A 27,153-nucleotide genomic window follows, 5' to 3' on the forward strand; every position below is an offset into this window, starting at 1 on the left:
GTAACATAATTATGATGGTGGTGGTAGTTGTAGTTGTAGAAATAGTAATTGCAACGGGAGTGGTGTTGTAGCAACGATAAATGGTGGTTGGGATGGGTACTAGGATTTTCTCTTGTTCTCTTTTCATCCCCTTCTATTCTCTTCTCTCAAAATTTATATTTTGTGTTTCTTATTCTATAAATAATTAATATAAGATGTTGACATTGCTTAACCGTAATCATTTAAATAGGAGGGAAAGGAAGGGGAGAAAAAAAAAAAAAAAAAAAAAAAAAAAAAAGAGGAGAGAATCCTTCTCCTTGGGATGGTGGTATTAGACTAGTAGTGGTGTTAATAGTGGTGAGGTGACCTGCCAGGACGTAGGTGGTAAAAATAGCTGTCTAGGGGGCAATGGTGATGGCAGTGTAGTAGTGGCGGCAGCAGCGTGATGGTGGCAAATTTTGGTTGTGTTTACAATGATTGTGAGCGATGGTTGAGAAGTGGCAAGAATGATTGTGATGGTGATGATGATGGTGATGGCAAATAAGGTGGGGGTAGTGATGGCGATGGAAAATGTGGTGTTGGTGGACGTGATGGTGAGACAATGAGATAGTGGAGGTGGTGGTGTCACTGGTGTGGTGGCCTTGGTGGCAAGAGTGATAATGGGTGATAATGTTGTGCTAGTGGCGGAAGTGCAAATGGTGGTGTTTTTGGTGAGGCAATGGCAACGACGGCAACAATGGTGTAGTGGTGACGATGGTGAGACAATTGATTTGGTAGTGGTCATGGTGGCAGGCTGATGGCGGTCGAGGATAGCATGGTGGCGGGACGTGGTGGTTTCAAAGATGGTGGTGACAATGGTGAGACGGTCGAGGTGGTAGCGGTCATATTGGCGTGGGTGATGACAGTGGAATGTTGAGGTGGCAAAAGCGGTGGCACACATAATTTTATTTTTCTTAAAATTCTAACTTTGTTTTACAATATATATTTATTTTCTATTATTTTAAAAACTATTTTTAAAAAAACAATAGAAACATCGATTTATAAGAAATGTAAAAACATTTGTCGCTCCATAACGACCCTTAAATACATTTTTATTTATTTAAAATTAGTTAATAAATACTTCAACATTTTTAAGCTTAAAATAATTATTTAGAACAAAGACATTTTAGTACTCACTTCAATTAATTTAGTAAAAAACTTGTATGATACAATCAATATAATACATACTCTGATTCAAGAAAGTTTTAATAAACAACTTCAATAAAAATCCCCATTCCAGCTCATCAAGACTTCGTTTTTTCTGATCAGTTCGATCATACAGTTTTGAGATAGAAAAAGTGAGGAGTAGAGAGGGCAGGCGAGTGCGATAATACATTTTGAGGGAAATGACAGTATAGATTGGTGCTCCAAGCCATGCAAAGCGAAGATCAGTTTTTCGATAATCAAACTGGATGAAACTAACTAATCCAAGCGAAGATCATTTCAGAGTGTACAGCTAACCCAAGCTGCTGTCGACCAGGAAAATACAATTATACATACAGCTAACCCAATCTCTTAAATATCCAAGCCGCAACTTTAACCCAAAATCTGAAAAGAGATGTCCTACATGTCATAATCATCAATCTGTGAGCCATACAACACGCTATGAGGCATTCGGCTTAACGCATGATCACCTTATTTTCTTACAAAGCTCGTACCCACGAGCTGCTCCTGAATCGAGTAACCTTCCCTGCAAAAAATTTGGCATACATATCCTGACTTGCATTCTTCCTGTCAAAATTGGGCAAGAGACTACACAGAAAATTAGATTGAAGAATATGTGTATTGGGAACATAGCTCAAATAACGGGCCCATATTTGGCAAGCCTGGACAAAAGCAAATAAAAAAAAATAAAAAAAATTAAAAAAAATAAAAACAGCGATCGCTTTACAACTGCAAAATGCGGTACCAACTCCGATTCACAAGGCCCCAATAGCTCTTAAAGCCGCCAGCTAAATCAGATGCAAATGGCATAAGTAAAATTCGGCAGTAATCAAGTCAAATTTGGAACATTGCGGTGGCTATCAGCAAACTCACGAACTAAACGCTTTAGAACCCTCCCCCCTTTTCCTTGCATGTGACCGTAACTATTGTGTCCTCCATCACAGCTCCTGCTCTCTATATAATCTGAAGCTGCACCAGCAAGGGCCTTAGACCAAACTGGCACTAAGGTTTCAACTTCCCCTTGCTTTAGGTATTCAGCAGGAAGAGCCTGCACCTGCTGTAACTGAAATATTTAAACCGCGGAATCTGAAGAAATATGCAAGCTCTAACATCTGGTGCCCTATGTTTCTCATTGGTAAAGATAAATTCACAAGTTGATATAGAAAGATACAGAAACATTTGACAGACACATAACATAATTTTGAGCGTATTCAACAGTGTAGAGCATAGTGTGATTTAGAGCTTAGATTTTAGGTTTTATTATGGGGTTGGTTAATCACTTAGATTTTAAAATCTAAGCTATCAAGGGAGATCCATATCCAAAATAATCAATTCTATAAAAAAAATATTGGGATCCAAGATGAATAAAATTGAACATAGTGTGATTTTCTCATGTGTCCGTCCTTTGAGAGAAATGACATCCTACAGAGACAATCTATGGTATGTACACACATATGGTCAGGTTTAAGGAACACTAGCCTTTAGAGTAGTTCTATACCGTTCATTTAGCTCTTGGATCTAGTTGCATCCAAACTAACATACACATACACACCAGTGTGTGTGTTTGAGAGAGAAGAGAGAGAGAGAGAGAGAGAGAGAGAGAGAGAGATAGAGAGAGAGACCGCTGTGTGTAACCATCCACGTAAAGATTCCCAACAAAGAATAGCCTTCAAGGTTGTTCTCTCACTTAAACTGCATATTGCTGCCAACTGTTGCAAGATTGTTGCACATTTGTGAACCTGTGAGGAACCAGTAGCAAATAATTCCTTAGCTGCAAAGCTAATCAATATGTTTAAGGACAAAGTGCAGCTCATCCTAGGTGGTTTCTCAGTCAGTTTTACTGTTTGAACAGAGTAAAGATCATATAAATAATATATGCCTCCACTTTATTTTTATTTACATGAGTCTTTTACTTGCAAAGGAAAAACCTGAAATATGAGGATATTGTAAATTTACCCGTGACATTGCAGAAACACCAAGTAAAGCATAAATTAGGTTTGATACAAGTCCCTCGCCACTATGGGATATGACTTGAATGGCCATTGCACTGAATGATCCTTCAGAGATACAAGTCATAGAAGAATCTAACAAAGAGGCCAGGCCCACCTCCAAGAAACCTAGCAGGTCCATACAAGAGATAATAAGCCTCAATCAGGTAGCACTTATACACAGGATAAATCCAGCTCAAGGAATAAAAGATCAAGCAACAGCACTTCCTGTGAAGGACCATAAAGAGAAACGACTTCAGTGAGAATACTGTCAGTTACCCACAACTATTGTTCTTGTTGTAGAGAGGAAGGTTCTTTTGGCTTATAATATGTGGAAATGGAACTGACTTCAATGATATGAGAAATAAAAACTTACTTCAGATGCAACCAAAAACACAACGATGCTGGAGTGAAGTGACAAAAGAGTAAGCATTGGAAACATATAAAATTAAAAGAAAATTATATAAAAATTTATTGAAAAATAAAAACAAAAAGAGCTTCGACGGTAAGCATGTAGAAGGCTAAGGTTTCCAATGCTAATAATGAAGTTGCCCTAGCAGTATGAATGTAGTAGAAAGACAAATGAAGCAACAAATCGTAAATTTTTCTTGCTGGCCTTGGCTCTGCTGTCAATGGAGTTAGAGTTGGTACGCGTCGTACTCATAGGTAGCATGAGACTCAACACCATATTAGGTAGAGGAGAAAAACTAAAAGAGGAAAAAACAACTGGTCGGAGTGTTGAAAGATGAAAAATGAAGAGACCACCTCTAGGGCCCTCAGAAACCCAATCCCCCAAATTGGAGAGGTTGGCAGATGGAATCTTATGTCATTCATTTAAGGGTATGGTAAGAACATGATTTAATGCTCTCCTTCATCTTCGCAATCAAGAAATGAGAAATCTCTCCATCCCTGCCCTTATCCTCCCTACTTCTACAAGGCCTCTTCTACCTTCCTTGTTTCTTTCATAGTTCTTACCAAGCATAGTGATAAGAAAGACTGGGTTAGCTTAGTACAAAACCAAAAATGAGAAAAAGGTCATATATAACCAGTTTTTCACAAAATATGAACATATTAGTGATTATTACTTGCAAATAAAACTTCTGTATCAACCTTAACCGCATATTGGTCCTAATAAAAAAATCAATAGAAAAAACTAAAGCAAAATCAAGAAATTATCTCTCTTTCTGGTAAGTAGAAAGAAAAGGCAATATCAGCTTACAAGATAAGTATGACATGGACGCAAGTGCTGCACCACGATGCATCGCTGTGCAGCATATAGCTGCCTTTTGAAAGGAAATTTCAAGAAGGGTACCAGATGCAGCCACTACTTCCTGAGATGTCACCAAACTAGAATCATCATTTAAGTTTATAAGATAATTAAGCCCTGATTTAATCATTTCAATTATAAAAACGGTGGAAGAAATTCTATAGTGATAAGTGTACAAAACCTTACGAGTTCCGCGCACATATGTGGATGCAAAATTTGTGTACGCCTCCACTAGATCAGGCTCTTGGTCACATATGTATGAAGAATTAAGAGCCATTACCGATGCTGCGTATGTAAATCTCTCCAAAGTGGTGACAAACAAGGGCCCATACTCCTCTTTATGGCCAAATTCTTCAATGACAACAGATGCTGAAATGGTATCGTTCCAATATGAAGAAAGAGGAAATAAGTAACTACAAGAAACCCAAAAGAACATACTGAAAAAGTTAAAATAAATCCTAAAAGTTGAACCTCCTGTTCCCACTAACTCCCAACCATAGATAACACAATAAAAATCCTAAAAGTTGGAACCGTGTGGGCCTTTCTGTCTTGATGAAACCAAATTAAGGCTAGGACAAACTAAATAATGTCTGAAAGGTAAAAGCCTTAACCAAAGTTTGTACCCCCTACGTTGTAAAATGGTTCCTTAAATAGTAATTACATTCACTTTCCTAGTGTTGTATAATGAAAATGTGATCAGCCACATGTTGTTAACCTTTGGGAGTTAGCTGTAACATCTTAGAACTTTCAAGCAAGTAAATGGGACATTTAAGCCAGCATCATACATAAAAGTTTACAAAATAATTGCAGTAGATCGTCTTGCTATCATATTCTAGTAGAAAAATCATTTAATCATCCTGTCTCACTCCCTCCTCAATCACTATCTCAAAAATGTAAGCCACCTCACGTTAAATCGCCCTATGATCTGATTCTTGCAGAAAATGGTTCATCTAAAAACTAAGTAGGATAACAGTAAAACACAAGAAGTTTCCCACATAATGAAATCAAGGATCCTACCAGTTCTTATGTAGCATTCATGACTTTGGAACGTGACATAATTTGTTGATAAGCAATCTAGTACTTTGGGCAGTAATCTTAAGAAATGTTGACCTGCGCAATAAAAATTTCAGTTATTGTGTCCACAAACAAATATATACACTTGCACAGATGTTCCAATGTGAGGTATACCTGATGACTGAATTGCTTGTGTAAGAGCACGGCAAGCTGCTGCAGATAAATTACCATTCTCCATGTGCTCAGACCTGAAAAGTTTTTCAAGAATAGGCCAAAAAACTTGCAACAGTGCCAGCATACAGTCATCTGCAGAATGCCCACTCTGGACAGATGTTGCTAGATGACTGAATACAGTTCCCACCCTGAAATTAAAATTAGTTTCAAAAATTTATGTATAACAGCATAATACATAGTTCTGGGAAAATACAGATTCCTAGAGCACCATAAAATCCAAGAAGCGAAAAACCTCCAGCTTTTGACATGAAACCTATAAAATCTATTCTTATTCCACAACTTTATGATTGTGGAAATGACTAATGAGCTCAAGCACACACCAATTAAATTCAAAGACATTGACTAGGTACAGTTGCCAAACAGAGATCACACAGAGCTAGAAGTGAAAATAATGTGTTACATAGATTTGGAAAAGATGTCCATGTAACCTCTAAACAAAAATATATCAAGCAACCAGCATGAAAAAATATGACCAAGAGCATTTGGCCAATATTAGCACCAAAATTGAACAAAACATTCTCCAACCAAAGGGCATTTTGCAAATGGGCGTTGTCTGGGGGCTCAAATCAGCCCCCATAAGGGCTAAAAAGTGCCAGCCAGGGCACATAGGCATTTCTTTCACGGGGAGCTCACCACTTGATGGCATGGTAAAGAGGTACTTGGGCATACTAAAAAGTAACCAAAATATAGAGGGTCTAATCTTTAGCCCTTCTTGGTTGGAAATGGGAAAAATTAGCCCGCTACTATTCCTTGAAAAATTACATTTTTGAGGGCTAAAATTGTGCCTAGGGCTTTCATTACTCCTTCATGTTTGGAGATGGCTTTAGGTGATTTTCAAAATGGGTCATGAGGTTCTACTTTTCTCACATTCCACCATTAAGTTTTGAACTTGTATAAATTTACACCTTCTGTTTCTTTAAACATCTAATCCTCCATTAAATTGATGATTTTTTTTTTTTTTTTTCGTCAATGTGGTTCAAACGTTACTTACATGTATGTTAGCCCATACAAGGTCTCAAGCTCACCATGTCATCAATTTAATGGACCAAACAGTAGATCCGACCAAAGACATAAATTAATACAATTTATGGTGCCAAATGGGAAAATTGAAACTTCACGGCCCATTTTGAAAATCACCCCAAACATAAAGAGTGTGAGTAAGCATATGCAAAACATTTGCCAAAAAAAAACATAAATAAAAAAGAATCAATCCCCAATACCTATCAAGCATATGCAAAACATTTGCCAAATTTCAAGTATCATGTGAATTCTACAATTCTACAAGCCCGTGACCCAAAATCTATTTAAATTTTTAATGACTGGGAATAACCACAATATTCCCTTCATAACAGAAGCAACATTTCACAGGCTCTAAACAAGTAATCTTCGAGCAAACCTGTAAAGCCCTCTCGCACCAGAGTTCAAAATTTGTGTATACGTAGCAGGATTCAGTCTAAGACGGTGGCTATTATCTGCATCTACCTAAAAGGGCATTGAGACAGTATTGCATGTCAGAATCCACAGATGTTTATTGATCAGTAGTAGTACCAAAAACATCCTGCAATGAACCATGGTACAAGGCCTCTGGCAACCATATGATTTCAATGTAACAAATTAACATAAGAAACAAAAGACAAACTTACAAGTTTCCCAATGGCTTCAAAGCTAGATGAAAGCAATCTAGCCAACAAGCTGCTCTTTAATTCTTTATTAGTAATAGAACCAAGGATCAGACTAACAGCACTGATAACTTCTTCCTCATCTTCCAAAGGTAAATATCTCTTCTCCAAACCCTACAAAGACAAGAACACCATTTATAAGGCAAAGACTGTGAGAGAATGCATGTAAATAATAAAAACAACTATACATTAGTCAGCAAAATTTGCAAGAATAAGGGCTAAATTTTTATTTTAAAAATAAGAAACAAGAAAGTCTCCGCGGTATCATTGGGTGAAAGAATCCTTCATTAGATATGCTCTCAACAGTAACAGAGATTGACATGCTAAAATGCATAAGCCACGAATTCACGTTAATCAAGAAGCAAGCACACAGATCAAATGTCAAGCACACATCTATGTTAGAATGGATTATAGTCAGATAATACTTCACCTCTCCTATCCACATCAGAATCTCCAAATTCAAAGGTTCATACATCACTGCAGAAGCATCTTCACAAACTTTGCGCAAAGCAGAAGCACATGAACTCGAGGACAGGGGTTCTGATATTCCAGCTGCTAGGAATAATCTATAGTACCAATCAGCAGAGAAAAGAAAATTGTGAGTGCTAATATATTTTAACAAATTAGGCACATGTTATATTCTTTTACACAATGGTTTACCAAAAGACAGTAAAGAAGATGAAAAGCACTGACTGTAAGTGCATCCATTGGAAGATGAAAGTGCTTACAGTAAGGGTCTAGCATTTGTTTGAAAGGCAGATATCCACTTGGAATAGGAACCAACAACATCTGCAAGAGATCTATACACCTAAATAAAGAAAAAAAATCCATCGGGTATACAAATCAATATACGCTAGCAATCTTCTGTGAACTAAACTGCTGAAACCAAATTTTCCCTGCAAACGAGGGGAAGGGGGAATCTTTGACATACAATGCACATGATGCCCTTCAGCTCATCTAAAGGCCAAGTGGCCAACACTGTGACCAACTGCATGATGACCGAAAAATCAAAGTTTTGGACCTCCTGTAGGACTACCTCGGCAACCTGGAATATGGAACCTTGATATTTAAAAATACATTTACAAAGCAGAATAACCTCAAATACAATAACTTTCTGAATGGCTGCTGAAAGTCCTAAGAGCAGTTCGGAAAGAGTACAATCAGGAGAACCAATTATATACAAGCACACACAAGATCTTTCTTTTAAATATATGCCTGCAATTTTAACAACTTGTGGACTCCTTTCTTTCAGTTACAACAGAGTGAATCCTTAGCCCCATATCACACCAAAATAAATTCGAGTTAGACAAAAATGACAAAATCAACAAACAACAGCCGAGGATTAATGGGATTCAGCCTAAACTGGGTTAAATCCACGTGTGATGACAACAATCATCTGTCAAAAGAAGAAGAGAATTATAAAAGAGGAGCCTCTTGAAATTATTCTTTGTACTCTCCCAGACTCTCAATCATACCGAAGGGTTCTCAATAGAGAATCCTCAATACATCCAAATCTCACAATCTCATTGGGCTTCCTCCAACCCGTAGCATCTTTTTTGCACATTAGTGTCAGATGCGTAAGTAATATTCTGAGCACGTGGATCACCAAAAATGTATATTGTCCATTAGCATTGACTCTGTGGTTAAGGTTACTTAGGGGAGGCTAAATTGAGCTGGGTGATTTTAGCTACATATGTATCACCAAAAATTTATATCGTCCATTAGCATTGACTCTGTGGTTAAGGTTACTTAGGGGAGGCTAATTTGAGCTGGGTGATTCTAGCTACATATGTAGCACTACTCTGCGCGAAGAAACTATTTTGGAGGAAGGAATAATAGACATGGCTACAATTAAGGTTGTTTGGATAGATAATAATAGACAGATATTTAAAGATATGAGGAGTGATGAAGTGATGAAGTGATGAAGTGATGAAGTGAATTGTTTGTGGAAATGGATTCATTTTTCGGCATCAGTGTCTCCAGAATTTTGGAAGACCTCATTTTCTGTTTTCTTTCACATTGGAATGCTGTTGTTGCTTCATACCTATTTTCATTGTCTTGCATCTAATTTTCTTTAAATAACTATTCAAAGTTCCTCTCAGTCAATCTAACAATTCAAAAACAAGCATCATCCTCTTTTGAGCAAAAATCATCTTCCTCAGCTACTGACTCCAAATACCCACAGCTTTCCACCTCTTTCCATGGAGCATCTCCACTCTATCCACCATCCTTGGGTGAACAAGAGTAACAGAATTGGGAAACAGAGCTTCAAATTCATTAACCTTCTCCTCAAATTGATCAGTCATCCAAAAGAGAGGAGCTCCGACAACCTGTTTGACATCTCATTCAAGAGAGAGTGAGTCATCCATCCAATTCCTATGGATAGTGTTACAGGGCTTGACTTGAAAACAAACAACTGGTGCCGACCCATCAATTTCAGAGAGTGCTATCTCTTCTTCAATTTAGTCTCTCGGATTGGCTCAACTTCATTTTCTTTTTTGTCTGAGTTTAATTCTTCCTCTTCTACGTCAGTCACAACTCAAAACACCTCCCAGATCCAAATCTCAACAGAAGCTCTTGAAATCAGCTCCCCCATAATCCTTTTTGCTTTCTTGGACCATGTAAAGTGAATAGAAATCTTTCCAATCTTCACTTAATGACACTCTCCCTCATATTGAACCATGCAAATTCTGCATTGTGGAGGTCTCAATAATGTATTTCCTCAATTTTCAACCTCTCCAACCACCAAACTCCCAGCACCAGCAGTTAATGTTCATCACTACTTTTAACTCTGAAAGCTATCCTCCCCAATCCGCTCACTTACACGTGTCTCTTCACTCCTCTCATCCTCTTCAGCTAGCTACCTCTCCTGACTCATCGCTGCCTACTTTCCGACCTCCCCCCTGCAACTTCTGGTCTCAATCCTTAAAACTTGTAAGGGGGATATACAATTTGGGGTTCTTAAGTGTTTTTAGTATTTCCAATTCCCAATTCAACTAATCCAGTAGCTGGGAAAGGAGGTCCCAAAGTTCTAAAACTTGTGAGTTCTTGTTGAAGTGAAAGATTCTGCACGTGCAGACACACATATATATACATAACAGAAGAAAATTAACATAGTCCTCCTCTTAGATATTCAAAAACATTAAAGGCAACAACATAAGGTAATTAGATAACAAATAATTGAGTGTAGGAGCATATGTTGTACTTGCCACATTAAGAGCAAATAACTTGGTTTCCACCTCCTTCCAGGGTATTGGTGTATTTGCAGATGCCCAACCACCAAAGAAAAGCTACAATGGGATAAATAAAATAAAAAATGAGAAATACTAACTCAACAGTAAAGAACTATCCAAATAAATGAAGAAAAAACATGCAAATATTTCTTATGAGATTGAACATGCTGGCAAGCTCTAGCAACATGTTGAACACGTAATCATACCGCAGACAATACCAACAATTAACTAGAATAAAGGTAGCATCTAACACCTATCGGAATAAACATTGACTGGTGAAACAGTGCTCTGAAATATTATTTTCAAACCAATGTGCAAGTTACTGAAGAACTATTACATGCAATGATTTACGTAGCAACACAAGTCAAGTCCATAATAAAACAAGCTTATTCAAAATACAAATCAACCTTCTGAATAAATGTAGCAGATCTTAAAAGATGACATATATCCACTAAAAGCTCAACAAGGTTCACCCTAAAGTGGAGAAGACCATCAGGCAGCTCAGGTGTTCCTTGTTCATCATCAAACATAGAACCATCTACCTGTCAAGTCAACGACAAAGATTCACTTTTTATACATCTATCGTTATAAAAGTATTCTAATTACCAGAAACAATGAAAATGAAAGTATAGACCAGAGGGATCAAAATACAGAGTAGCCAACTCCTATGTCATCATGTAATCAATAACAGCATCTGCAGCATATAAATATATCATATGTACATATGTGTGAGTAAAGAAGATCATTGTCTAGTTTGTATAATCTCTTTCTTCATGGTAACCTTACTAGCTCTGTTCCAACTAGGCTTTAACAGTTAAAACCTAAAAAGCATACACCTTCCCTCTAGGCTCTAACTAATACGTCACTAAAAATAAAATAACTAAATCTACCTTTAGGGGTTTAGACATGATAATAGCCAATGAGAAGTAGCAAGCCCATAACAACCTATCCCCTCCTTATTACGTCTGATAATGGTCATTCTAAAACTCTTAATCATTTTTAGGGACGACCAGTTAGTAACTGCAAGCACAGTACAGAAGATCAATAGCCTCCATCAGCTTGGAATGACCAATAAAACATAAGCGCCAAATGTTGGCATTGCCTATTCCCTCCTCTCGAACAAAACATGGACATGCTTGATGTGGATTTGAACAAAAGGCTTTAGTGTGTTCTTAAGTGCTTGAAGATAGTACTGGATCAGACACAGAGGGTGGTAATATTGTGCAGTCTAAAAATTTAACCTTCACACAACATACTGATAAAAAGCAACATGATTTACTCAGCTTAGAAAGGCATCATGCCACAATCCGTATATAAAAAGGCAGACAAGCAAAATAAAAACCTGAGCACGCAACAACAGCGCATCAAGTAATGCTGAAAATACAGGGAAAAACATTTCTTCCACTTGCTTCCTCTGTTTTGCACCATCCTCATCAAGGCCAAGAATATAGCTTGCAAAACCAGACCTAAGAATATGAAAATCTCACAATGATTATCATTTAAATTTAATAGAGAATGCCAAAAGCCTGAAAATCAGCAGATGGTAACATTTCTCACCATAACAGGAAGATCATAGCAAGTAAAATTTAGCAACTCATTTTCCACTGTCCGTGCATTATACCACATAGTCTAGTCTCACAAGTTAAAAACGATCTATCTCTTATCTCTAATAAAAGATAAACATTAACGTTTTTTGTTGGTGGATACAACACTTACCTAGAACAGGTTGTGAATGGAGTCTAACCTAAATAAGGAGAAATTCATAGAATCACAAAGGACCAGTAAACATGGTCCTCCAGAATTCTTCAATCATCTTTAGGTTTTCTTTGATCCCAGAATTGGAAACAAATCGTTCATAATTGCAACCATTCCTTCAGACTAAGTTAAATACAGACAAACAACAATTCACCTTCAAATTGATAAATAAATTCAAGTACCAAAATTGCAAGGTTGAGTCTGCTATCTCCCAGTCTTCACTTGGAAACGTCACGCAGCTGCCAGCATTTTTAAAGGGTAAGATACAAAATTTGACACATGAAAAAGAATCAGACAGCAGGCAATATCAAAGAAGACTTACGGGCAACCGAACTGCAATGAATTTTCTTTAGCATGCATGAGATAATTCCCCATATCTATGGTGATCATTTGAATCAAAAATAAGAATTTGGCCTTTCCTGGCCTGATCCTAACGCGCTGCTATTCAGTGTTGACTCATTACCAAAAGATGGTATTCAATTTTAGTGCGGAAGGTGTCATGTTTGAACATTTAACCACTCTAAGTTTCTACCAACTTAGTTACTAACAACCAATAATACCCGGGCTCATTCACATTGTTGCAAGCATGTCTGGACCTTTTTATCATCCTTAGCGCTATAAAAGATGGGTGACCTTACAACAAGAAAGAAAATAGAACAAAAACAATATCTTTTCAACTAATTCTTGTGTCTTTACTGATATATTGCCTTGCCTAATGAAACATGAAAAAAAGTTAATTAAGTAAATAACCTCAAAAGTGCATCAGCCAGTGCAACTGCCTCAGCACTTGCTTCCACGATAAGAGATGGTGCCTGGAATACAAAACAAATTTAAAAGTTAATGAGAAAGATAACTTGGAGTATGATTTTCTTATTTTTGAAAAGAAACAATTTTATTGAGAACAGAACAGAGAGTGAACAGGATGTCCACCCACAGCAGTTACAGGAGGGAAATTAGCAAAGAGTTATATCAATACTTACAGCCTGGCCAATCTCTGACAATAAGCAAGCAAGACCACCTACTACTTTCTCATCACCATTACTAAGAGCTGGCAGAAGTAATACTTCTTTAAGAAAATGCACCCTGCATAACAAAACATGGGGCAGCCCCTACAGAAGAAAGAAACTGTTAATAGGATTATTTATTCAACAGCTTGCAGTATAAATGCAGAGAGTGCAAGTTGTTGGGTTTTGCGCTCAAAATTAGGATGATGCAGAAATTAGGTTTGTGTTACCTATTTTGTTTGGTGTCCTATTTGGGTTTGGATTTGACTTCTTGGTTGGATTCCTTGATTGGTGGAGAGATTTTGCTAATTACCTATTTGATTAGGATTTGTATTTGTATTTACTTCCAATTAGGATTAAGATTCTCATTGTAACCTACGTCCTATGCACTATAAATAGGACCTTAGGGTTAGTTTATTTGTGTGCCTCACCATTAGAGTAGAGAGTTTTCTCTAATTGGGTTTTGGGTGGAGGTCACCGTTTGGAGACATGAGCGTGTGGCAAATTCATGAGTCATTCGTTTGGAAATTTGGTGAGAGTCAATTTGTGAGATAACAATTTGGGAGGGACTACTCCGTTTGTTATGGGTTCTCCACTCGTCTGGTTTAGGGTTTGTTATTTGTCGGATCTAGGTTGTGAGAGTTTAAATACTCTTTTGTAATCTCCGTTTGTTTAGTGAAATCTATCGCCATGCTTCGCAACGGACGTAGGCTTTACGCTGAACCACGTTCAATCTCTTGTGTACTTATTTTGAGATTGTTTGCTTTTCGCTTTCACCTACGCCGTTGATATTTGGTACTCTATTAGAATTCGCTTCCGTTTGCGCATAAAAGTACAACACAAGGCATATGAACAGAAACACATGCAAATAGGATCAAACAATTGATGGCATCACATCGTCCAGATATTAAGCAAACATAATATATGCAAGAATGATTAATTAAAGTAATAGTATACCTCATGTCGACTCACGAGCTCAACAAGAACTTCAATTGCCAAATCAAATGAAGATGACATCTATGCCAACAATGCAGAAAAAGATCAATTATGCACCTTAAACATATTTTAAATATTAAATTTGGGTAAATAAAGTTATACAAATTACCTGCAAAGAATTAAAAACAAAGTTGAGAAGCGGATGCGCTGGTAGTAACCCATGGGGAATCTCCGAAAAACATCCAGTTCGAACCTGAACATAATAACAATTCTACTGTAAAAAGAAAACCAGAAATACCTACCTTTTAATAAATAAAAGTGCAAACTTCTGCAAAGAAATTTATGTCACGGTATAAGGTGAGAGTACCACAACTGTATTCAGAGCTTGAACCAGAAACACAATTTGGACATCAACATTTGGTTATTTGATGGCAGCAAAACATGCATATACTTTTTTATTGTATTGGACATTAGAACAATTGAATGATTATCATACCCAACTTAATAAGCAACGCAGAATCTTTCTGTTCCGTTCATGTAGTTGTACACCACTATCAAACCCTTTCTCAGATTGCTGCAGTAGGAACTCAAGAACCATAGGTGTATGCGAAAGAATCTGCATGGGAGAGAAGTGATACAACAGAAAGATAAATACGAAGAGAGCGAATAAAAGAGGAGAAGATGCGTGTGAATGGAGAAATATAGGAGCATTGAAATGGAAAGAAATTTCATAAACCTCTTGGCCATACTGGCTTCTGTCAGCTGAACTTATTTTTGAGTCAGCATTTTGGTTGTCTAAAACTTCCTCTGGTAAAACAGTAAGCATCTCCAGAACAGCAACATTTCCATCAACCTGAGTCTGTAGATTCTGAAGACTATAAAATAGTTGCTCAACAGGTTTTCCATGCTCAACAGCTCGCAGTATAAGTGCAGACAGTGCAAGGCAAATTTGTGTCAAAAGCTGATACAAACAAACAAGGACCTTCATTAAATGTAGTAATAAGATAAAGGGACAATATAAGATAATATCTTTTGTTCCAGCCATGAAAAACATAGCCTGCCCAAGCAACAATTTAAGGTGATAAAGCAGTAAAAGACATAACTTTATCAAAATGGTCAAATGTTATAGCCTTCATATAGCAACCAACTAAAAATTCAGAAGGTTTTCTAGAGATGGGTAGTAAAAGAACCTGATGAGGGCCAGAACTAAATCTTTTAGCAGCAACAAGAAGGGCATTTAGCAAAGCATCTTTGGCTCTAGATTGCAGGTAACAGCCCTCGTTTTGGATCTGGAATGTAAAATGACACTAAGCAATATATTATATCTTCAGAAAACTAGGCATGCAAGAAACCAAACAAATATATGATTTACACACAAATATCTAGGTTTCACGCAGCTATCAAAAGCCCTGGTAAAGAAAGAGTGGCTTCAGCGGGTAGACAGAGCCTACACATACTGACATCTAACTAGCAAACAGTGTTCTTCTCATAGAAACTTCACTAGGAACACTTTGTATAGCCATACAATACAACTGATATGCCAACGTTAGCAAGCAGTACAATGTTACATTCTAATTGATCATCATTGAAACGATTTTCCAAGTAAGGAGGCAGTCATCATTTTCCATTACAAGTTTCACACTTTGTGCCTCAGATCACATAACAATGTATTTCCATTAATTCCAGAAATATGCTATTTCCTGATTGCCTCTACAGAAAAATATACAAGATGAAAATAAACAAATTTAACGTTTAACAGTTGATTTGACCATGAACTAAACACACAAAAAGTTGATTAGTCGGTCCAGTATTTACAACAGCCCAATGCACCAATCACCAGTCAATCAGTAAGCAAATGAAATGATAAACTGTTGTCAAGCAAAGCAAGTAAATAAGAATCATAATTGTATTTGTATGATAGCTACCTTCCGTTTGAGAATCTGGGCAGCGAAGAACTCGACCTCGTAATCGGAGACGACGGAGTGGTGAAAATCGGTGGTGAGGATTGAGGTGGCGACCTCCCAAGCGGCGTCGGTCTGCTGAAATTGAACCAGCCATTGATTTGCCGCCACGCGGTTGCACGACTCTGTATCGTGATTTAGTACGTGAACCGCCTGCGCCACCTTCATTTGCAATTCCATTTCCCTCCTCTTTTAATCCTAACCTAATTACTCACTAATCCTCCAATACTAATAATAATAACAACTCTAAGATACGAACGTATGGCACTGAATCATCGAAATCGCATCACCAGCGAACGACGCCTGTAACTCATTCGGTCATTCACCCCGCTTCAGATTTCTTCCAACCATTCCGCTTCCATCTGACGGCTGCTAACAACCCATTTGCCCTCACTTTGCGCTGTGGCTTCTCTCCTACCGTGACAGGCAACAGAATTGGGCCCCGGCCCCGGCCCATACACCAAATCCAAAATACCAAATCAGTTTTTTCTTTTCTTTTTTTCGGGGCAATAAATACAAAATTAGTGTACTCAAGCCTCCACGAATGAGTATGATATGATATGATATGATATATATATATATATATATATATATATACACACATATTATTCAAAATTTAGTAGAGTGATATAGAGTGATAGGGGTGAGTTAAATTATAATAATATTATGAGTAATTCTTTATTTTGCTATTCACAAATATCGTGATTTTTAAATTTTCATAAATCAATTTTTTTCCGTCTCAATTTTATACATAAACTTTAATTTTTGTAACACTTTCATACTTTCGTTAGCATTTCCATGAAATACACTGTTGATTAATGACCTAGCATACCTTTGGCCCACTAAATTTGCCTCATGACCAATTGGATTGGATTCTCCAATAACAAATCGACACGTGACACTTAATAGAATTCTTTGTTGACTACGTATTTAACCGAAATAAAATGGTTTAATGCCTTAATGCCCCACTTCCCCCCCCCCCCCCTTCCTTTTGCGACAACCTCCATTTCTCTTCCCTCGGGCCTTCTTCAGCTCGACAAAGCATCGTTCATGGAAAGTGACCCACTCGGGAATGAAATATAAGTTCTCTCAGCAGTTTGACCCTCTTTTCTCTTCCCTCGGGCCTTCTTCCCCCCCCCCCCCCCCCCCCCCCCGCGAAAGAGCCCCCTACGATCCTAAGGAAGTCTTTTTTGATATCGTTTCCGAGGCGCGGAACGGGCTGGACGCCCATCAGGAGTGGAGCCCTCGGGAAAAGGACGCGACAACCTCCACCCTCTCTTCTCCCCCTTTTCTCTTCCCTCGGGCCTTCTTCAGCTCGAAAAGCATCGTTCATGGAAAGTGACCCGCTCGGGAATGAAATATAAGTTCTCTCAGCAGTTTGACCTTTGGATGTTAGGAGTTTAAACAAATAGACCATTTAGGTAAAGCTAATGAAACAAACAATGTGAGGAAAGATTTTCTCTTGCAATGGTATCACCGTCAAATAAATTCTTGCAACACATTTGAAAATGGTGTCACTGTCAAATAAATTCTTGCAACACATTTAAAAAGTGCAGTATGCATCTAACAGACGATTAAGATATAGTAAATTAGTGGTATGCGAAAATCTCTTATAAGGTAAGTAATGATTTTTCTTTGTTTTTGTCCACTTGGCCATTATTTAGAATTCACGCTAAAAATTATACTACACTTTACACACAATAGAATCCGAATTTGCTCACCACCTTAACTAGGTGGTGACTGTTGCCACCATCTTAGAAAATTGCCATGCGTCACATGTGTAATCAATTATTCAAATAGTTCCTGTCAGTCATTGCCATTCAATATAACATTCTCCATCCAGGGCACCTTTATCTCTCCTTTCCTCCATATACTGTCATATGTATCTGGGACAAAAGATGAAAGCTCAAAACCAAACCGAATAGGTTACAAAATAGATCCATAATGTGTTCAGTTGTGTAAGTAGTTGCAGTGAATCTGAATCATTTGGATAAAAAGGAAGCAAAATGACACATGGAACAAAAGTCTTGAAGTATTTTAAGGTTTAATCTTGTGCAATTGATAACTTTTGGGAAATGCAGCGGCCAATAATATAACCTCCGCACTTGCTAGACATCTGCGAGAGCAATTAGTTGACCGACCACATTTGGTTCCGCAAGGGTGGTGGTGTCTCCAAGCTCATCTAACTGTCTCGAAGCAATCTTCCTCAGAATCCTCCTCATGATCTTCCCACTCCTTGTTTTTGGAAGGCCAGGGGCCCAGTGGATTTTGTCCGGTGCTGCAAATGGTCCTATCTGAAAAATGTTTACATTCCAAATTTAATAATTGTAACCGGAAACCATCAGATCTGAAATATGACTCCTGGATTGTGAACAGCACAGGACTAGAGTGTCGTTGCACTTGCACTGCAATTACAAGATGCAATAGAAAAACAAAGCATATATACCTGTACAGAACAGGACTAGATATATACCTGCTTTCTCACAGCCAGTATAAGGCTTTTCCGGAGTTCCTCACTGTAAGGTACACCTTCCACAAGAGTAACAAAGGCGTATATACCTTGTCCTTTAACCTATAGAAAGAAAGTAATTTTGTTCAGACATACTAGCCAGAAGCATCTGCCCCGCCCTCCCGCTCTCCCACTCTCTCTTAAATATGTCATACACAATTGATAAAACAATGCAAAAGTATATGGAGACAAATTATCAGATTTTCATGCAGATTATAGAAAGACAGGAGTTTATTCTTCTCTAACGGGCTAAGTTTATTCTTCTCAAATGGGATATGATATTTTATTGGCTTATTTTTTGTTATACCCCATGGAACTCAAATTCAATCTCCCTTCCCCCAACAAAAAATATCTCCACTTGTCACCTTGAAACTCGACTTTTTTTTGCTCCACTTTAGCAGTATTCAGTCTATTCTGTCAAATAGGTGTTAACTTTGTTGATGTGGCATGGTGGGACCCAATAAATTGCTTATATGGCAACCACATCAAGGTGTAAAGTCCCGCCCTGCAACGCACTTGAGAAACCATAGCAGCGAAGGAATCTGTCATAGAGGAAGAGAAAATAAACGGAGGGGAGAGAGAAGAGGAGGAGAGAGGGCCATAGCAGCAAAGATACTCGCTGATCTCCAAGCTCAGGGCAACTGCAAATTACCCAAGCCTTTAACCATTCCAAATCCTCGTTTAATTTCTAATTATTTAATTAATTTCCTCATTTATCGTAGCTCAAATCCAAAGGAATCATGATACATTCAATCAATTCAATTGTGCAGTTCAACTCCTAATTGATTGTGTTGTATTTGTATGGGATTGAAGCCCAACCCAATTTGAGTTCAATAACATAATGTTCTGGTTGTGCCGTTCTTCATCATACGTTGCTGCTCTCCTTCAGTCATGATTTTATGGAAAATGTTCTTGCTAATCTTGTACAGCCACTCTCCTACCCATCCTCCAGACAGCCCAACCCAATTCCCAGCTGGAATTTCATCACCACACTATAAAATGGTGACTTAAAGTGAGAGAACCGGAAAGAGGGAAGGATCAGTCGAGGTGAGAGACGGTGGTGATAAGGACGTGGAAAATGAAACTACATGGTAACTTTTAATCAGCTGTTTTGACAGCTTTGTGGTCCAACAGTGCCAACTAGGACAAAATTACTGTATTGCCCTTACACGTCAGCAAACTTTAACACTTATTTGACAGAATAGATGGAATACCACCAAAGTAGAGCAAAAGTCGAGTTTCAGGGTGTGAAGTGTTAATACTAATCTATAAACTCAGTAAATGCGTGTCACATTCACATACCTCATGCTCAATGCCAACCACAGCAGCTTCAGCACACTGGGGATGTGAGACCAGAGCAGATTCCACTTCTGCTGTACCAATACGATGTCCACTGCACATATTATGATTTTATCATTGAACAAAGGGACTAAACAACAATCACAGAGTTGTCCACATTACATCCTAAGAAATCCACACGTTAATTATCCTATCGCTACATTTAGCTTACTCATACAAAAATTAAGATTGAAAAATTATATGCACATGGTTTATGGAATCCCAAAATACCTAACGTTGATAACATCATCAACCCTTCCTGTAAGCCAGTGATATCCATCCTTGTCCCTGAGACATTGATGTGTAACGCTCAGTTTTATAATACATTAGAATAAGAACTAATGAATAAATTATAAACTCTAAACTGAAAAAAGGAATCAAATCTTGTCCTGGAAGCAAAAACCTCCAATGCATAACACTTGTTAGCATTCACGCTGATGTAACTGCAATTTGATGTTATTATTTACCTGCTGCATCCATCACCACTAAAATAATACCCAGGGAAAGGTTTAAAGTAAGTGGTTTCGTATCTTTCATGATCACCGTATAGAGTTCGGAAGGCTCCAGGCCATGAGCTTTTTACACACAGATAACCATTGCATTCCCCTTCAATTTCAACACCCTTTTCATCAACTATGACAGCCTGCAGTTACAAGCAAAATAATTACCAAGATATAGATCTTACAGATTCAAAAGTATAAAAAAGGACACTTAATGAGATCCATAAACTAGATTAGAATAAAATACCTGAACCCCAAAGAAAGGGAAAGTAGCAGAACCAGGCTTCTGTGGCCAGGCACCCGGTAATGGAGTTATCTGTCAGGTAAAGAAGGTCAAGCATTTCAAGTTAAAACATCTCACTGATGGAAAGGTGAATGCACATGCATATTGGCACATAAGTGTGGTGAGGGGAGTGTTTAACGAAAGTAAAATCTTGAGGAATTTTCCTGTGCCAATAACATTTCTGCTTAACACCAGTCAATGGCGCACAGGTTAAAAACTATATAAGAACAGTACTACAATACCATGAAGCCACCAGTTTCAGTTTGCCACCAAGTGTCAGAAATAGGACATTTTGAATCTCCAACCACATTGAAAAACCACCTGTACCAAACAGCATTGGGTTAATAACTCTTTTTGGGTGTGAAGTGAAGCTTTTGAATCAGACAACAAAAGAGATGACAACCTCCATGCACTTGGATTAATAGGCTCGCCTACACTTCCAAGGACCCGTAAGGATTTTCGCGAGTATCGTGTAACATACTGCATAATACATAAATAAATAAAATTCAATGAACACACACATCCATAAATATTTAAGGCATTATGTAAGGGGTACTTGAATCTTAGCCTCATCCAAACAACAATACCACCATGGTTGCAGAAACAGAACACTATGTAGAATGGAAAGTCTTGCAATGCAGATAGTAAATGATGGAGATTATAAAGAGGACTGATTTCTTGATCAGTAACTTAATAAGATACAACAAAAGGCGGGACACCCATGAAAACCAGATATGTGTAACAGGGGAGCATCTTTGACAGAACAAAAGAACAAAATTTAAACAGGGACAAATGACAAGAGGATGAGGAAAAAAGAAAATAGAGAAACGAATTTTTTTGGACTACATACATAGCCGGGAACAGCCATTACCAACTTATAAAATCATAATCATCCGGATCAATAACAAATACATTAAAATAATCACATCCATATATGATGAACGAACGGCTAAAATATCTTACCTCATCACTATCACGCATGAGGGACCGCACCAATGTGGGGGCAGTATAAAATATGGTCACCTTGTATTTATCAACAACATCCCAACAGCGTCCAGGGTCAGGATAATTTGGAGCCTGCAACATATACATGGATTGTAACTGCTATATGAAATGTCAACATAGGACATCCAATTAGCAAAAATTAAAGCAAGCATATGAACCAAAAATTACACCATAATCAATCTAACTGCAGCGCTCTTTACACATGAGATCGTATGGCATTATGCACATATTCAGATACAGCTAGTCAGTGTCCTAAATGTAATTATGTATTTAGCACTAGAAGAGTTCGTTTCATTTATAGTATAATGTACAAAGAAATTAAAATTTTATTTAGATCATAGACAGTGATACGTAATTCTTCTCACCAGAAGTAAACATGTACAAATTTTAATTAAATGTCATATTCATAACTAGTCAACTAATGTCAGTTATTTTGCTTTCTTGAAAAAATAAAGACACCTTTTATTAAGTTATTCTCAGTCCAATGGTTAGTCTACAGGCGAGGGCTTACCCTTGTTACCATAAGAACCTAACCACCCTTTAAACAATACCATATGTCCAACTAGAGACCTTCCGCTTAAGGGGATAGTACTACACTGACAAAAAAAAAAAAAAAGTTAAAAGAAAAAAATAATCTTTAGACTAGCGGTCCAGCTTCTTCTTGGTATACTCTTTTTCTTCTTTCCCAAAAACTTCCAAGTGCCAGAGTAGAGATGTCGGCTGATCCATACGTACGCAGATGAATGTTTTTTTCTTTGGACATACATACTAGGTTCCTCTCATACATGTAAACGATAATATGTATACATAATCTATCTATTAGTTACCCCTTCATATAAAACAGCAGTCGCTCCATTTAGCAGGGGTCCATAAGTGACATAGCTGTGCCCAGTGATCCAACCACAGTCAGCTGTACACCTAAATAAAGATACAGCCATGTTCAGTCACGAAAAAACATCAGAACAAAGCAAGCTTCTTTCACATAAAAAAATCAAAATAACATTAATGATAAGCTTAGGGTTTTGAAGGATACCAGTAGATGTCAGATGACTTGTAATCAAATGCATATTTAAAAGTTGTTGCAGTGTACACCATATATCCTCCAGTTGTGTGGAGAACTCCCTATAAGAGCTTATTATTAGAAGAATCCAACAGGAAAAGAAGAAAACAATTAATTGAAGCATGGAACATAAATTACCTTCGGTTTACCAGTGCTCCCACTGGTATAGAGCAGAAAAAGTGGATCTTCTGCATCAACCCACTCCACTGCACAAGTAGTTGGATATTTAGTTATGACATCCTGGAGAAATCATGAGTCATCAGTCACAACCGTCCGTAAGACAAACATTCAGGCCAATTATAAGCATATGATGAAACAATAACATAGGAAGAGCATACTGCACGTTACAAATGAAAGAATCCTCTAAGCATGTTACAAATAAAAGAATCCTTTCTTTCATGGAAGTCTATATAAAGAGGTGCTAGTACAAGTGCTAACCTGCCAGCATACATCCCTTCCTTCCAACCATTTAGTACTTTCCCTCTTCATAGCCGATTGATTTTCGTAAGTTAAGCATACATCTGGTCAAACCGGGCATCAGATGTCACGATACAAAGAACTTTTACATAAAAAGCGTGCATTGCCTCACCACGCCCACACGCACATATAGGTTACTAAAAAGAAGCAGTTTATATAAATCACATATCAATTTGCTAATTTCCATACCTACAGAAATCCCACTTTCGGATGATTTTAAAAGGGCAGCATCAACTATATCTTTGAGGTGGATAACCTTAGAACCTCTTTTAACAGCATTGCAAGTGATTACGACTTTCGGTTTGCAATCTACAATCCTTTGAGCAAGAGATTCTGCAGAAAATCCGGCAAAGACAACCTGAAAGAGTGGAAAAGTCAATTAATTATGAAAAAAGAAAGCATTGGGATGCTGGAAAGCAAACAGAAAGATGGTGCAACACCGAGTGAACGGCACCAATTCGAGCACAGGCAAGCATTGTGATTGGAAGTTCCATTAACATGGGCAGGTAAACCACAACAGCATCACCCTTTTTAACTCCAACATCTTTCAAATAGTTTGCAAGCTGCGAATGAATGGTACAGGTAAGAAAAGGTGAAATATTTATTGATTAGTTTTATGAAGCAACTCGGAGTCCCAGGCAGATTGATAGACGGACCGACCTGGCAAACGTTGTGGAGAAGCTGGGTGTAAGTTAAAGTGGCGTCAACACCAAGATCATTGCCTTCCCAGTAGAAGGCAATTTTGTCGCCAAGTCCAGCTTCAACATTTGTGTCAAGGCAGTTGTAGCAGATGTTGGTGAGACCGCCCTTGAACCACTGCTCGGCCCAAATTAGAATTTTCTGAACTCAAAAAAATGCAAGGCAAGCAAATAAAATCAAAGAATCAAAAGAAAGACCTCAATTCGGATATCGCCTTTCCTGATATCGAGATTCTCCGAGTAGACTGGTTTGCCCCATTTCTGTTTCCAAAAGAAGGTGGAAGCGATGTCGGACCAAAATCCCGCGGGGTCCTCGATGGACCGTTTATACATCTCCAGATACTGAGGGGGAGGAGGAGGGTAACAAGAAATTAGAGTATGTTGTTGGAACTTGGAAGCGGAAGTGCAAAGCGCAGAGAACTGAGAGAAGAAACTACCGTACCTGTTGGGGAGAGGAGACGTGAGCCTGACAGGAGAAGTGGTCGCTGGGAAAGACGATATCGTTCTCTTCAGAGGCGAGTGATTCTCCGAGAATGATAGCGTTCAGGTGCGAAATGTTTCCGGCGCCGGAAGGCATTGTGGCCATCGACTCCACATGCCGCAGGTGATCGCTTGTTGTAATCAAATTTGGATTATTACGAGGCTTCTTGTTGTTATTAGCAGCATGATCAGGCGATGATGATTCCATGTCCCAACCGCAGGATTTAAATTTGGGCGATGCCCACAAACAGCACCTCCTTGTTCTTCCTCTTGGTATAAGAAGGCGACGCAACGAATTGGAATTGGAATCTGGAATTGACTTTCTTCTTTCGTGGAGAGCGGAAACGGAATGTTTGGCTAATGGAGGGGTGTGATGATGAATCTGATGATATGCAAAACCATGACCCGGAGAAAGGATAACACTACGAAGATTGCTATAACCCAATCCAAATCCTCCTCCTCTTCCTCCTCCCCAGCTACAGGTAGTCACAGTGTTATTAATATTAATATTATTGTAATATAACTGATGATGCTGTAGGGGGACCATCCTGTCTTTCTACTAATAATCTAGCCTAGACCTAGTTTCCTTCCTCCCTTGGTCTTGCCCCTGGATTCATTCGTTTACTAGGTATGAATCCATTGAATTCTGACTTTTCTCCCTTTATATAAATAATGAAAATAATATTAATTCATGGATCATAAACAAACGTGTCAAATCTGGCAGGCATGGAATTGGTATTGGAATTACCAACTGCCAAATGGAATTGGAATTGGAATTGGCATTGGTGTTGGAACTGGAACTGGAATTGGCATTGGGCGGCGGGCGCAGTGATGTAGAGAACAGAATACCCTTTTCTCTCTCCACTCTCCACTTAATATTTTGTCTGGATTTTCTGCATTTCTCATCCATTCCATTCCTATCCCTTTTTATTTAAGTAGCTACGGTTAAATCATATTAACATTTTATATTTTTATTGTTTTTTATCTTATTATTTTTATAAAAAATCAATATAAAATATTAATATGGTTTAATCTTGACCACAGAATATAGGAAGGAATGGAAAAAGTATGGGATGGGAAACAATCCAAGTCCCTTTGCAAGAGCTTTTCCGTTCCATTGTCAATCACTACGTGCGCAAGTTTTCTAACACATGAGTTGTTTTAGTGGATTCGGACTCTATCTTGATTATCTATACTTAATTAGTACATTTGTTTTTAAAAAACGCTATACGTGTAACCTCTAAGTAATATTTTGATATTAAATTATAATTATATTTTTGTATATTTAACGAAGTTCTTCTTTTTAAATATCAATGTACAAAGAGTTATGGGTTAGAGAATTTTAGGGCATCATTTTGAAGGTTCGTCTAGGGTCCTCAAATTCTCAAAGCCGGCCATATCGTCGAACATGTTTCATATAAGTTGCTCGCATCCTTACATCACCAACTCAGAAGAAGAATGAGATTTTCTTTAACAGTTACAAGAGTCTAAACTGTTAAGAATGAATCTCATATTAGTGGAAAGGAAGACCTTGAATGGGCTTATAAGTACGTTAAGCATTTTCCATATTGTCAATTGGTTTTACGGTAGAATTTCAACTTTCTTCATACTATCATAGCATGTTGTTTCACGTATTAGATTTGAAAATTTCTTACACGTGAGATGACGTGTTGATAATGAATCTCATATTGATGGGAGGAGGGTCATTGCATTCATTTTTACTTCACACACTCTTGATTAATTTATGTAATTTGATCTTCTTTGATTCAGTCGATCTAATGGCTACAAATTAAGAGGGTTTGCGGGAAGAAAAATTGGGTGTATAGATAACACGCCCCTATAAATACGTTGGGCTACTCTCCATATTACCAATTTAATTTTACGATGGAGTCTCAATTTTCTCACAAACCACCATAGAATTATTGTAAATGGACTGATGCTTTTTTTTTTTTTTTTTTGGCAATATGTTTGACATTTTCTATCATTATGATATTATCAATGCATTTATGATTCTTTAATAGTACTTAGCATTGAGTGAAACAAAACTTGAATAGTTGAGATTAAAAATAAAAAATTAATTGCAAAAATTATACATACGATTAAAACAACCATATAACACTGAGTGTCATATTGCATTGAAGCCACACCCCAATGTATTATTCAACACAGAAAATAATAAACAACAAAAAATATCATACACTAAACATTTTAGTAAGCTTTGGCTAGCTTAGACCAGAATAAAAGGAGGAGAACTTTGGATCTGGTGCCTAGTTGACCAAAATCTTATATTAAAGCCTTATTAATTTGAATTTGATTGAAGGATAAAATGTTAAATTTCAGTATTAATTAATAACATTTAATAACAAAAATTAATAATTTCTCCTTAAAAGTATGTAATGATTAATAGGAGATAGGATTTTTTTTTCCCTCAAATTTTTTTTAATATATCGATATTTTTACACTAAGAAAAATGGGAGTTCGCCTAAGCCACACAATGGGTAGCCTAATTTGGTATCAAATTCATCATCCACGAGATTCGAACTTAAGACC

General features: G+C 37.6%; 2 protein-coding genes across 9 annotated transcripts; both read right to left on the bottom strand.

Moving 5' to 3' along the window:
• Nucleotides 1-1,181: 1,181 nt before the first annotated feature.
• LOC137739358 (uncharacterized) lies at nucleotides 1,182-16,631 on the bottom strand. 6 transcript variants are annotated; one of them, XM_068478919.1, is made up of 24 exons: nucleotides 16,218-16,631; nucleotides 15,483-15,581; nucleotides 15,029-15,253; nucleotides 14,789-14,908; nucleotides 14,462-14,545; nucleotides 14,314-14,373; nucleotides 13,333-13,461; nucleotides 13,103-13,164; nucleotides 12,535-12,591; nucleotides 11,940-12,063; nucleotides 11,005-11,139; nucleotides 10,574-10,654; nucleotides 8,296-8,409; nucleotides 8,093-8,172; nucleotides 7,795-7,930; nucleotides 7,329-7,478; nucleotides 7,082-7,167; nucleotides 5,626-5,813; nucleotides 5,455-5,547; nucleotides 4,619-4,806; nucleotides 4,390-4,501; nucleotides 3,139-3,299; nucleotides 2,805-2,921; nucleotides 1,183-2,239 (listed from the first exon to the last, which is right to left on the bottom strand). In XM_068478919.1, the coding sequence occupies exons 1-24, from the start codon at nucleotides 16,431-16,433 to the stop codon at nucleotides 2,012-2,014; spliced, it is 3,045 nt and encodes a 1,014-aa protein (XP_068335020.1). In that variant the 5' UTR covers nucleotides 16,434-16,631; the 3' UTR covers nucleotides 1,183-2,011. The 6 variants fall into 6 exon arrangements, 4 of the variants coding, with proteins under 4 accessions (XP_068335022.1, XP_068335020.1, XP_068335021.1 ...); XM_068478920.1 differs by having other exon boundaries at nucleotides 1,184-2,236; XM_068478921.1 differs by lacking the exon at nucleotides 15,483-15,581 and having other exon boundaries at nucleotides 1,182-2,239.
• Nucleotides 16,632-17,926: 1,295 nt separating this feature from the next.
• On the bottom strand, nucleotides 17,927-25,490 carry LOC137739062 (acetyl-coenzyme A synthetase, chloroplastic/glyoxysomal-like). 3 transcript variants are annotated; one of them, XM_068478542.1, is made up of 19 exons: nucleotides 24,566-25,488; nucleotides 24,322-24,465; nucleotides 24,086-24,241; nucleotides 23,866-23,988; nucleotides 23,615-23,783; nucleotides 23,387-23,469; nucleotides 23,087-23,188; nucleotides 22,922-23,010; nucleotides 22,716-22,806; nucleotides 21,847-21,960; nucleotides 21,287-21,363; nucleotides 21,126-21,204; nucleotides 20,848-20,916; nucleotides 20,568-20,743; nucleotides 20,332-20,388; nucleotides 20,065-20,155; nucleotides 18,727-18,825; nucleotides 18,351-18,547; nucleotides 17,927-18,139 (listed from the first exon to the last, which is right to left on the bottom strand). In XM_068478542.1, the coding sequence occupies exons 1-18, from the start codon at nucleotides 25,148-25,150 to the stop codon at nucleotides 18,362-18,364; spliced, it is 2,490 nt and encodes an 829-aa protein (XP_068334643.1). In that variant the 5' UTR covers nucleotides 25,151-25,488; the 3' UTR covers nucleotides 17,927-18,139; nucleotides 18,351-18,361. The 3 variants fall into 3 exon arrangements, with proteins under 3 accessions (XP_068334643.1, XP_068334642.1, XP_068334644.1); XM_068478541.1 differs by lacking the exon at nucleotides 17,927-18,139 and having other exon boundaries at nucleotides 18,153-18,547; XM_068478543.1 differs by lacking the exons at nucleotides 17,927-18,139; nucleotides 18,351-18,547; nucleotides 18,727-18,825 and adding an exon at nucleotides 18,962-19,304 and having other exon boundaries at nucleotides 24,566-25,490.
• Nucleotides 25,491-27,153: the final 1,663 nt, after the last annotated feature.

This window comes from Pyrus communis, chromosome 7 (assembly GCF_963583255.1).
Source record: "Pyrus communis chromosome 7, drPyrComm1.1, whole genome shotgun sequence".
Classification (NCBI taxonomy): Eukaryota; Viridiplantae; Streptophyta; class Magnoliopsida; order Rosales; family Rosaceae; genus Pyrus; species Pyrus communis.